Raw genomic sequence first — 12,327 nt, forward strand, 5'->3', positions numbered from 1 at the left:
TTCCTCAAGTGGGACATCAAGCTGTGCAGGGCAACAGTCTACAGATACTTTTCATGTGTTGGAGTACTTCTCATGATATGTTCACATTCTGATTATTGATCCCTGCCTTGCACGTTCCTTGTAGCAATGGTGCTACCTGATGGAAGACAGTAAGCAACTTTAGAGGATAATCTTACTCATTGTCTCTTTAAATGACAAGTAAATGAGCTTTGTGGGGTTTTCGAATAACGCATTAGCGATCTATAACTGAGCAGACAATCAGCAGATATGACCACTCTTGTTCTTTGTGGAGATTGTATCCTTTCACGTTCTCTCACTGCTTGTTGGTTACCACTCACTGTGACTGATCACTTAAATCATATACTATTGTTTCTGTCTCATAAGTGAGCATCTGGAATTCTAAAAAAACCCCTAATTCCAATGCTGAGAACTGTTGTCCTCCAAACAGTGGCGTGAATAAAAGAGATAGATGGACACAGCTGTTCTGGAGTTAGAAGCTCAACCAAAAGGCAGCTTATGCCAGAGATGCCTTCACTGAGCTACACCCAGCAGGAAGCGTTCCTAACTGAAGAAAGATCCTTTCTCGCTGTTTTTGAAGCAGCTCCCCAGAGAAACCAGACAGCACTTTGAGATCTTCTGAAGCAGAAGTACGTGAATCACAGCAGAATTACACGGGTGTCAACATCTGATACAGTGAAAGCGCTTTCTAACTAGAGGGTGTAGGTTTTAATGGAGTAGCACAAAAACTGACTCTGGTCTGTTATACTAAACGGGGTTTTTTTAACACTTTCCTTTTGGCATTTAAACAGTATTTCAGATTTTAAGTTAAAAAATGGACTGAGTCTTAGTGTTCATGATTTGTTTTACTCTGTAGATCAGTGGTTTATTTAATGTAGGAGGCATAATTTGTCTATTTTACAGAAGAGCTATTTGAGGAAACAACTAATTTATATTAGCAAGGGGGTGGTGAACAAAAGTTTCAGGTGTGGCGAAAATGTATTGTTGGTACCTTCTTTACCACTCTAATTATGGTGAATAAATGGAGCCAGAGAAGGAGACAGGCAAGAACAAGGCTGATCAATACATGCCTCTCCCTCGCCTTCCCTGCAGTCAAACCAGAATGATTGCACTTATCTGGCCTTCTTGGGGAGTATCTATTCCTTGCTGGAGGTTAAATGAAAAACTCTTGTATTCCTACTTTTATGCTGACCCTAAATTTGTGTCCTGATTCTCCTGTCTCTGGCTATATGGACAGTTCTTCAAGTCAATGGGAAAATTGTCATGAAAAAGGGTTGCTCACATGAATGAGGTTTGCAAGATCAAGCCCTTCATGATCAGTATAACCCTGGGCATCGGGCTGATACGGCATCCCTGATTTACAAGAGTAATCCTATTAGCATCAAAGGGACAATTCACATGAGTAAGGACTGTGAGAATGGGCCCCTCAGGAGCAACTATCACCACAGTTATGTATCTAACCTCACTTAGATCACAGCAGTTTTCAAATGTTCTACAGGCACTTTATGCTGCTACTGAACTTTGGGAAGAAAATAGACCTTGAGCACAAGTTCACTTCTGCTTTACTGACTATGGCCCCAGTTTTACACTCTATTTAGACTCCTCTTCTCCCCATTCTTAAGTGGTTCAGGGTCTGCAAGAAATATTGGCTTCTCTTCTTGGTTCTTTTCTTTTCTATGTTTTTCCTTTTTCTTTTTTTTTCTCCTTTCTCCTGTTCTTTTCTCTTTATCTTTTATTTTTCTCTTATTTTATTTCCTTTTATCATCTTTTTTGTCTTTTCTCTTCCCTTATTTTTTCCCTTTTATCCTTTTTTCTTTTTTCCTTTTCTCATTTCCCTTCCCCCTCTTCTTTTTCTTTCTTTTTCTCCTTTCCTTTTAATCTTTTTTCTATTTTTCCTTTTTCATTTTTTCTATTTTTCCTTTTTGTTTTTCTTTCCTCTTTCCCCTCCCTTCTTGTCCTCCTCCCTTCCTTTTACCTTCTTTCTGTAGCTTCCTTAAAATTAGGGGAATTAAATGATGGTAGGAAAAAAATTAACAGGGTGTTGGGCTCAAAATTCAGAGACTGGGAACACAGAAGCTTTCCCAATTTCAGAAGCATTTTTTAAGGTCACATAGATCACCCTAAATTTCCAGAACATGTAAAACAGGTATGTGAAATCCAAAGGAAAGTGTGATTTTTGTAGAATTTCTAGCTGCATTTCTGCTTCTCTTTATATCCTACCTACAACTAATGAAAATGGCCTTTCTCCTGGCTTTCTGGTATTTCCATGTCTAGTTCTGAGAACTGCATATAAAACAATTACCAGATTTTCTTCTCAAGTATAATAATGTGGGTTTAGTTTAACTCTGTTAATGTAACAGGTTTACCTTCTTTTTAAACTGGCTTTGGATAAGGATTAGAATGTCAAACATAGAAAAACAGAAAAGGTGGTAATAGAAAATAGTTATAGTTTTATTTCAGTAGCACTAATTACACTATGTGATTGGGATACATTATGTGTTAGGTGTTGTACAAAAATTTGTGAAGATACAATTCCTGCCTTGAAGTAAGTTACAAGCTGCAGAAATGCTTCCATTTTTTAGAAACAAACCCATTCCCTGGGATGGATCCATGCTCATGCGAGTTATTTTGTTGACTTCAGTGGAAATACTATTTGCTGTGTCCTTAGCAAGAATAAAGGTTGTTGAACCCAACTTCTACCATCGTTTAAAAAAAGTTCTGATACTACAGTCCTTGGTCAAACGAGTTTTGCTTTGTTTGATGATTAATAAGAAGAGTCACAAAGGTCTGCGCACACACACACACACACACACACAGGTATTTAACATGACATGAAGCACAGAAGTTAACATCAATGCATGCTGAATATCTGTACCTAAGCCTAGTTTTTCCATAATGATGCAGCCTCAAAAACTGTATCCCTTTCTGACTTTGTACACATCTTTAGGATTATTTCTGAAACCATTACTGGTCACCCAAGTACATTCATCTCCATGTTCTTCAGCCTGGTTTATCATGAGCTGCTCAGTCACAAGCATTGCTCTGGTGATGAGGAGGAGTGCTGTGGGAATAACGTAATTTTCTCTGAAGAAGCAGTGGGAAGGTCGGACGCCAGGTTTCCACCTTTCACCACACCCTAGTCCGGCGGTAGAAGCCTGCGGCCAGCCCTGAAGTTCCTTTATGCAAGCCATTTCTAGATTTTTTCCCTTTGGTAAAAATTCAGATCCACCAAAACAATGTAGGGGCCCAACGTACTGAGACTTCAGGCGCTTTACATAGTTTTTGAGGTAAGCTTTGAGCCCACTTGGGAGTTTGTGCACTTGCTGGACACGGCGTGTCTCTAAGGAACCCCGGCTGGGCCACGGTCTTTGGTTTCCCTCCGTCGCAGAGCCCAGGGGTGTTGAGACAGGGGGGCTTTTCCTTCCTTGTTTGTTCTCCCTCGTCCCCCCTCTTTTCCTCCCAGGTAACGTTTGCCGGGCTCTGGGCCTGAACCCTGCCCTTCCCGGGCGAGCGGCCGCGGACGAACTGGCGCCGTGCCCGCCGCCACAGCGGCCCCGGAGGCCGCGGCGGCCCGCGGGGGACAGCGGCTCCGCGGGGGGCGGCGGGGGCCGCCAGCCTTCGCGGCGAGGCGAGCCGGGCCGGGCCGGGCCGGGACCCGCCTCCGCGCCCGAGGGGGCGAGGCGAGGCGGGGCGGGGCCGGGCCCCGAGGCGGGCGGAGGCGCAGCGGCCGGCCGGGAGCAGCGGGGCCAGCGGCGGCGTGGGCGCTCTCCGAGGGGACGCGGGCGAGGTGGGTGGGCGCCGCGCGATGGCGGCTCCCGCTGCCGGGCGGGAGCGGAAGGTCCCCCTGCCGCCCTCCTCCCCGCCCCCGCGGCCTTCTGGGCGCCAAGCCCTCGGCGGGTGCGGGGAAGCGGGGAAGCGGGGCCGGGGCCGCTCCGCCAAACGCGGCGGGGGGGGGGGGGGGGCGCTTTTCCTCAGCGGGCGCCGGAGCCTGTCGCCCCGCGCAGGCGGCGGCCGGGGGCGGCGCGGGGGGTGGCTTGGTGCCCGCGGCGGCCGGGCCGGGCCCTGCCCCTGCCCCTGCCCCTGCCCCTGCCCGTCGTGCGGGGGGTGCAATGAAGGGAAACCAGCCTGCGCCCGGGCCGGGCTGCCTTGATCAGGGCAGGGGCCTGGGCGAGGGAGCGGAGCGCGGGCCCTGCCGCTGTGGAAGCTGGGCGTGTGGCGGGGCGCAGGGCCTCGCCCGGCGGTTGACGGCCGTTGAGGTGTGGCGACGAGCCAGCAGCGAAAGGCCGTCCCAGGGCTCGGGGCGCTGGTCACGGCCGCGCAGCCCGCCGGCACTGGGACACGGTCACGCGTGAGGGGAACGGTAGCGTAGTTGCCCTCCCGCCGGGGGCACAGCAGCTGACGTGCCTTTGCCCACCGGCTCTTAAGACCCGTTGCGTGGGATCTAGACGTGTGCGCTTAACCAGGCCCAGGCTGTGCATTCGCACCGCGGAGAGGTATTGTGCTGCCTTTGCAGATCAGGCTGTTTGTAGTGTTCCTAAGCATATCCCTTTAAGCCCTGTGCTGTTTTAGGATTCGGGGTTTATTTTTGCATTTCTGCTGGTGTTAAAACTACGAATTCTTCAGTATACTTCCTTCTCGTCGTGAAGGCAAGGCCTGGGCTTTGTGAGCGTTTGGAGAGGCCAACTCTACAAGTAGGGAAAATGGGTAAATGTGGTGTAGTTCCAGTGGGAAGAACACATAGAGATGCTGGTGAACAGTTTCTCATGACTCTGCGTAGTGCTTGGATGTGTTTTCGGCATAGCTTTAAAATCCAGCAGGGAAAAATGCCCTGACGCCGTGGATTTACTTGACTTTTGTTGTGTGAAACTATGCACGCTTTCTGCTGTGATACAGAGTTCAAAATTGCAGTTTCTGCTCCTTGCTGAGAAAAATCCTTGCCAAATTGCTGATTATCTCGGGCACTGCTGTACTGTAATGTTAGAGGAGGAAGAGTTATACTGAATTTCACATGGTCCCTAGACCCAGTGCTTGGCCCGGTGACCCAAGCACTGTTTTAGAAAGGATGAAAGAGGGAGCAAAATCCCATCACCACAGCCAAACAGGTCCAGGCAAGGCTAGATTTGTTTCAGTGAGCAAACAGCTGCTTGCCTCCATCCTGCCCACCTCCCCACCAAGCATGTGCCTTCAGAGCGAGAGTCGTCTTCTGCTCTCGGAGCTCATCTGATTTCCATTGTTTGGCTATAGCTGGCAGTGACTCCATGCTGAAAGCAAGATGAGAGATTGCTAGAGCTGTAATCCAGTTAATATTATTATTAGCTTTTTATTACTATTGTTAAAATTATATTGTTGGAAATAATGAAGTTAACTGTAACAAAAAGTGCATTTATTTTGGTCTCGAGTGAAGCTAAGACATACTAGTTTTATGGATTCCTACTCTCTTAAGTGCATGATTGGAGCACTTGCTGAGGCAAAAGCCATGCTCCATGCAGAGCACAAACCGAATGTGCAAGGGGACATGCTTTTTGTTTTACGTGCATTCAGTCCTCATCACATTCTTAACTTTATGGTGTTGGTAAAAGGCACCGCCTCCGTAGGATTGTGGGTTTGGTATGGTCTCATTGGAAAGAGACTTCATTAGCTTAAATCTCCCATGATAAAAGCATAAATAGTTCTCTGCTTTTTGTCATTATAACTTAATCTTTGACCGTGAATCATGCTAAAAGCCATTTTTAAGAACGAGGTCTCAAAGGAGAAAAATACATGTTTAACTCAGTTTGATCGCAGGTTATTGCTAGGTGGGATGATACTGGTTAGTTTGAAAGCTGAAGTGCAATTATAATTGTGTCATTTTACAAAAAAAAAAAAAGGCAGGCAATACTAATTTTACTCTTTAAACACTACAGTATGAATAGTATGTCATCACACTCTTTCTATCCTGGTAACTGCTCAGGGAAATTCACTAGTTCAAATGAATTGGTCTAAAATTGCTCTACCTCCACATGTTATTTCAAAAGTGTACTGATTTCTGTGACTAAATTTTGTTTCTGCCATTACATTAAATATTTTGGTGGTTTATATTTGACAGTTTAATAAGCAGATATAATGGAAGTGAAATATTAAATGATAATATAGTTTCTCATCTTAAAGTATTGTATTTCTCATCTTAAAGTATTATATTACGCCATTGTGACAATAAACTGAGGAAGAATAAGTTTGCTTGAAAATAAACATTTCACAGTGGCGAAATTGTGCTGTCATTGCAGTGATGCTCAAAAAAAAAAGGCTATTCTGACAATCTTGTTGTCAGAACTTTGGATTGCTATGATTTTAGCCTAACCTTAATGTTTTTTAAAGGTCGTCAGTGAGAAGTGCGGAAATGGCTAAATTGACCCAGTTAATTGACAATGAAGTCTTCCGGGCTTATGCTACCTATGCAGTTATTGTTCTTCTAAAAATGATGCTAATGAGTCTTATAACAGCATACTTCAGAATCACAAGAAAGGTAAGAAATTGGGAATACTGTCTGGTAGAATAGATTGAATTTTTAATTGAAATACAGAGATATCACAGTTGTTTGTTTTCTTTTCAGCTTTCAAATACTGGTGCTGCTTTTTTTTCTTCCTCCTCCCTCCTTTAATAACATTCTGAGTTTGGTGTGCTGGTCCTCTTTTGGTCTCAAATGGACGATGTCTTTAACCTAATTATGAGATAATTATGAGACTGTATCTTAGAGTTGCATTTGACTTAGTCTACCCTTCTAAATAACTTCTGTTATTTTTAAATAAGAGTTTTTCATAACTGTAATTTCCACTGTCTTCTACAGAAAGCTAGTGTCCAGGGTACCCAATTTATAAAGCAAATAAAGTGTGATACGGAGCCATGTACATGAATAACCATCTAGTAGAGTCAAAGCGGGGGTATGAAGTGGATTTTTATGCATCTATAACCCTTTCATCCAGTAATTCTAAAGCTCTTTACATTCCCTAATTGTTTTAGCCTTCCCATTGCACGTAGGTCATTATCTAAAAAAAAACCTGATTTTTTTTTTTCTAGAATGAGAAGCAAACTGAAAATTTATGTGGATTGATGTATAGGCTAGATAAGTATATGAAAGATCCACTGAAGTTTACTAAGTAATGCAAAAGCTGCATCTAGCTTAGGAGAGAATGCTCATGGGAAGCATTGTGTTGTGTTTACCCTGTTCTTGGTCTTCTCTAGGTATCTGCTCGTGGCCACTGTTGGAAACACTTGGTCCTGGGCTGAAAGAGCCCTGAGTTTGCCCCATGTGGCTATTCTTGTGAGATCTGCTTCTGCAAGACAGTGTGTACTTCAAGGATTTTGTTGCGCTTGTTTTGTTGAAATGCTGCTTTTTGTTCCTGCTGGGTGCAAGAGAACCCAGCTGAACTGTTCTGTTGTTCCTGGGGTCCTAATAGCACAGCGTTTGAGCTGCTGCTGGTTTCTAATAGCTCTCTAGGTCTTTGGCACAGCCAAAGTATAGTAGAGCATACAACCTGTCCTGTGCATTCAAAATAGGACACGCATGTCTGTGTCGTAACTTTACTTCCTTTTGCACTTGCAGAAGCACATCAGCTGTAGTGGTCCTATACGTAGATCCAGTGGAGTTCTGTATTAGTGCTCATACTGTCTTATGATCCATATGTGTGCAGGTGACAATAGGGCCTTCGTTAATTTGGAGTACTTGGTTTTCTTATGACAGTAATATTACAAACAGACAAATTAATAAAGTGATTTTTATTTCCTATTTAATATTAAAAAAATCTTTATTGCCAAGAAAAATGGAGGAAAGCAGTTAGTGGAGCAAGAGAAGGTAAAATGTTGCTAATGCTCATAACATGTCTCCAGAATTTTGAGGCCAAGGATATTTCACAGAAAGGGATCAAGGGTGCCTCAGAAAGCAGTCATGTAGCTCTCCTAAAATCAAGGGGTTTTCTTGACTTATGCCTGCATAGCCTGAACGGTCCACAGAATGCAGGTGTTGCTATGTGTGTCAGCAAGGAGTATCTACTGCAGTCTGCACTCACTGAATTAAATGTTGTTTTCAAGTAGTGTCTTACAGTATTTGAAGTTAATAACAGGTCATATAAGTGGAAAAGTTTGTACCTAAGAGGAGAGGGAGAAACTTATTTGGTCATAAATGAGGATGGGAGTAAATCTCTTGGATACTATTGCTGTGCAGACTTCTGAAGAAGGAATGGATCCAAAAGGGCTTTCAGATAATTTGTCAAGAATAGTGAAAAAGAGACTTAGGCAGTACAGACAGTAGTTCTACCTTCCAGGTCTCTGTTCCTTCAGCCCACTGGCATTACTTCAGGCTGAGTATTGGTCATCTGCCGTGCTTGTCCATCTTACAAGAAGGCTTTATCTACATGCATAAATTACATTAATTTGTCAGCATGCAAGCTACATGCAGGCTAGGCCCAAGAAAACAGTAATGCAGTGAACAATATATTATTCCTTGTGCATTTAACTTCAGGAAAGTTATGTGAGGTTATAGAGGCATTAAAAAGAGTGACCTTTAAGCAAGCTGCCTTGACTAGAAGAAACATTATGACTTCTAATGTCTCTTGTGTGTTTATGTTTGAAATAGGCATTTGTCAACCCGGAAGATACAGCAGTATTTGGAAAAGGTGAGAGTGCTAAAAAAAATCTGCGGACTGATCCAGATGTCGAACGTGTACGCAGGTAATGCATAGGAGTCTTTAAAAATTATTTTAAATAGCAGAATAATACTAAATCAAGGAATTAATTTCACCACATTCTCTTTGGCAAGCCTGTGTGTGTTTTGTGCTGCTTTATGTAGTAATCTAATACATTAATTTGTTTAAATGAACAAACCATTCCACATTCAAATGGTCAGCATGCATACTAAAACTAATAAGTCATTGTCTGGTTATAATAGCTAACTCTTGGATAGTATCCTGTATGCATGGGGGAAGTGGTGAGAAGATTGTAAAATATGACTGTAAGTTGATTTAGTATGAAGCAGCGTCCATTAATTGTAAATCAACTTTCTATATAATTTAAACACTAGCTGCAATAGTTGCATCTTTTCCTAAAGTGTAAAGGAACTAACAGGGAGAATAGGAGTAAAACTATGTTAAAGTCATGGAACTCTAGAGCTGTAATGACAGTGTTACTCTGGGAAATTGGACAGAGTGGGAGTCAAAGCCTGTGCTCTTTTTGCTGGATTGAATCAAGGTTACTCACTAATGTGTCAATTGTACAGGGAAGTTGACCAGCCTTCTGGAATAATGCTATTAATAGTATGGCAGTGTGCAACCTGCATTGTATGTATTTTGTTTTGCAAGACTTGTGACAGAATGTAAGCTGTATTTCAGTGGGCTAAATGTTGCAGCTTATTTAATTTTTTTTAGCTGATGGCAAAATTTTCTCTTACCAAAATCATAACTTTCAAGATGCTGTCTGATACACCTGTGCTAACAAGGAAGGCTTTAATGGAATGCTTTCTATATCATTATTTCTTAATGAAACTAACAGTTTATTTGCTATATATATTTTTATACCAAAAATTTGAATGTGAATGAACTGTTCTCATTTAAACCACCATTAGGGAAGATCTTGAAAATAAGTATCAGCTCTGATTTCAGAACAGTGCATCCTTCCAAATGTAGATGACTGTGGTTCCATGAAGGCTAATGTACTTACGTATGTCTCTTCTGGGTTAAAATCTCAGAAGAGTGTATTCTCAGTGGGCTGTAAAGATGCTCTGAACTTTCCTTTTCAGCCCCTGAGTGGTTCAGGGAGTTGTTAGTTGTTTAACTTGCTGGTGGTTATATAAAAATGGGCACTTTTTGGTGAGGAGCAATTCCTTTCTATTTGTAAATTCGAAGAGGACAGCTAAGTTGATACTAACTTTATGACCAGATGCCCTTTTAACTCACATTGTTACGTGGAGAAATGACAACCACCTCACAGAGTCAGAGTCATTTATACAGATTAGATTTTTAAAACACTGTATTATCAAATCCTGTGTTGCTGTTTTGCAGAGTTGTTCAGACTTCCCCAGACCTAGTAAGACAGGTTGGTTCTAGTTACTCCATTGGTGTTGCAGCATCATCCATTTTCTCCTCCCAACAATGGTTCTTAATGGAACTTTAGTATATTTTCTTTTGCAAGCTTCATGGCAACAGATAATGCCACACAGATTTAGCATGGCTTCTCTTCTGTGTAAGTGACTGGAATTTGTTCTGTTTATGGGTATAGAAAAGACATTACTTTCTTCAGTGTACTTTTTTTGGGGGGGGGGGGGGCGGGGAAGCTGGAGGATATGTTTCCTTGTAATGATAAATGAGTTCAGAAAGCAGCTGCAAAACAGCACCATGTTCTGATTCTAGTTGGCTGTGAAATTTGACTTAATTAGTAAGGCTTAGAGGTTGTTTCAATCAGTAAATCTGGCTGGAAGTATAATTTATCTGAAGAGGTAAAGGGAGCAGGGAAGGTTTAGGAAGAGGTGTGAAAGAATACTTCAAGATCTGGAGTTCAGTCTCAACACATTTTTAGTAAATTATATTATGGTTTCAAAATTTCAAACATTTTTCGACTATTTTAGTGCTTAGTAGTGAAGAAAATGAACCAAAAGCGTAACTGTCACACCTGTTAGATGCTCAAAAATATCATTCTTCAAGATGATTGAGCTTCGTGAACGTTTGATAGAATGTTTCATATATAGGATATTTCATATTTTCTTTATGGAGACTACAGACTGAGTTTATGGGATTGGAATAGACCATCTGGGCCATGAAGTCTAGTAGTTGCAGTCACAGTCATCCATTTAATTGATGTTCAGTTGAGAGAGGCTACAAGAAAATTCTAGCTATCTTTCTTCTCTGCCTTTTCTTGCATTCTTGCACACCCAGGTGCACTCATATATCTCATGTAAGTCCCTAATATTACCAAGATCCTAGGGAAAAACTAAGACCTTTCATACAGAAGATCAGAAGCTTAAAAATGTGGGGTGCAGCAAGAGAGACCAGAGCAATGTCAGCAATGTCAAAATCATTTCAGTAGCTGAATCAAATCCCCACTGCAGAGGAAGCCAACAGTTGTGTTAGGGCCTTAACGGTAGCATGCTCTGAAGATGCTGAAAAATTATGAGGCTTGAAGTGGTTTATTCAACAAAATGTAACACTGTAAAACAACTTTGCTTCTTTCCCCAGAGGCCACCTGAATGACCTTGAAAATATTGTCCCGTTTCTTGGCATTGGACTACTGTATGCTCTTAGTGGCCCTGAACTGTCCACAGCCTTGCTGCATTTCAGGATCTTCGCTGGGGCTAGGATTGTTCACACTTTTGCATATTTGATCCCTCTTCCCCAGCCCAGCAGAGGTTTGTCTTGGGCAGTTGGCTATACAGTGACCATCTTGATGGCATACAGAGTGCTGAAGACAGCGTTGTACCTGTAGCAGAGTCGTAGCTTTTGTGTACCATTTGACATTCCATGCAAAGTTTCCAGCAGTGTATGTTGATGTCTTGAATAAGCTAGCATGAGTTTTCTGTGGTGACTGGAATTCATTTTTTAACAGAGGCTTTTCATTCCTGTTCAGAAATATTTCTTTTTGGAGGAAAAAAAAGTCTTTTCTTCCTGTATTCCCTATTCATGGGCTGCATTGCCAAAATATTAGATTGAATGTTCACCTTGCAATTTGTCAAGTGCTTATGATTCTAAACATGCAATGATGCTGTATTGATAGCATGTGTGGTAGTTTTCTACAGATGCACTATTTTTGGCTGTAGCTCTGAAGTCTAAATCAATAAAGACAAGAGGAAAATAAAGTGTGTTTGTATTTTTGTTTTCATTTTGACTCTTCCCACTGCAGCCAGCAAATAGCATGTCACTATGTATCAGGAAGAGATTCCAATCATACAGTTCTTTGAAGAATGCTTACCTTAAGAATAAGATATAACTAGTAATGCTAGGCTCGTTTTAAAAAATCTTTGATGAAATTGTTGTTTGTATAATCCACTTTGGTATTAAAAACTCCAAACTGTTGCAGCTCCATTTCTCTCAGTTGAATAGATTAAAAGGAAAAAAAAGTATTTGGGCTAAACTCTGTTTAGTGACACTGGTGAGAATTTGAAATAATTATTTTTATTGACGTTACTCCAAACATAGGTTTTGTGACTGGATAAAGTGTAGATCCTTTGTAGAAGATTTTTTTTTTTCATTTTGTAATAAATTCAGCATAAAATGAGTGACACTTGCAAATATATATATCGAGTAATTCCAGTGTGAATATATAATTAGTTTGCATGTCGTACTGTCATAA

At 41.9% G+C, this 12,327-nt stretch overlaps 1 protein-coding gene across 3 annotated transcripts; it reads left to right on the forward strand.

Annotated features, from left to right (window-relative positions):
• Window positions 1-517: 517 nt before the first annotated feature.
• On the forward strand, window positions 518-11,833 carry MGST1 (microsomal glutathione S-transferase 1). 3 transcript variants are annotated; one of them, XM_069807815.1, is made up of 4 exons: window positions 518-647; window positions 6,373-6,520; window positions 8,627-8,721; window positions 11,217-11,833. In XM_069807815.1, exons 2-4 carry the CDS (start codon window positions 6,395-6,397, stop codon window positions 11,461-11,463), a joined length of 468 nt encoding a protein of 155 aa, XP_069663916.1. In that variant the 5' UTR covers window positions 518-647; window positions 6,373-6,394; the 3' UTR covers window positions 11,464-11,833. The 3 variants fall into 3 exon arrangements, with proteins under 3 accessions (XP_069663916.1, XP_069663917.1, XP_009925032.1); XM_069807816.1 differs by lacking the exon at window positions 518-647 and adding an exon at window positions 3,652-3,805; XM_009926730.2 differs by lacking the exon at window positions 518-647 and adding an exon at window positions 4,345-4,511.
• Window positions 11,834-12,327: the final 494 nt, after the last annotated feature.

The sequence above is a fragment of the Haliaeetus albicilla genome, chromosome 19 (genome assembly GCF_947461875.1).
Source record: "Haliaeetus albicilla chromosome 19, bHalAlb1.1, whole genome shotgun sequence".
NCBI classification, from domain to species: domain Eukaryota; kingdom Metazoa; phylum Chordata; class Aves; order Accipitriformes; family Accipitridae; genus Haliaeetus; species Haliaeetus albicilla.

Excerpts from the sequence above, each read along its gene's own strand:
- MGST1 (XM_069807815.1), top strand. The coding sequence starts at position 6,395 with ATGGCTAAATTGACCCAGTTAATTGACAATGAAGTCTTCCGGGCTTAT. Across the intron at positions 6,521-8,626 it reads ACTTCAGAATCACAAGAAAG|GCATTTGTCAACCCGGAAGA; the intron begins GTAAGAAATTGG and ends TGTTTGAAATAG. Across the intron at positions 8,722-11,216 it reads GATGTCGAACGTGTACGCAG|AGGCCACCTGAATGACCTTG; the intron begins GTAATGCATAGG and ends TTCTTTCCCCAG.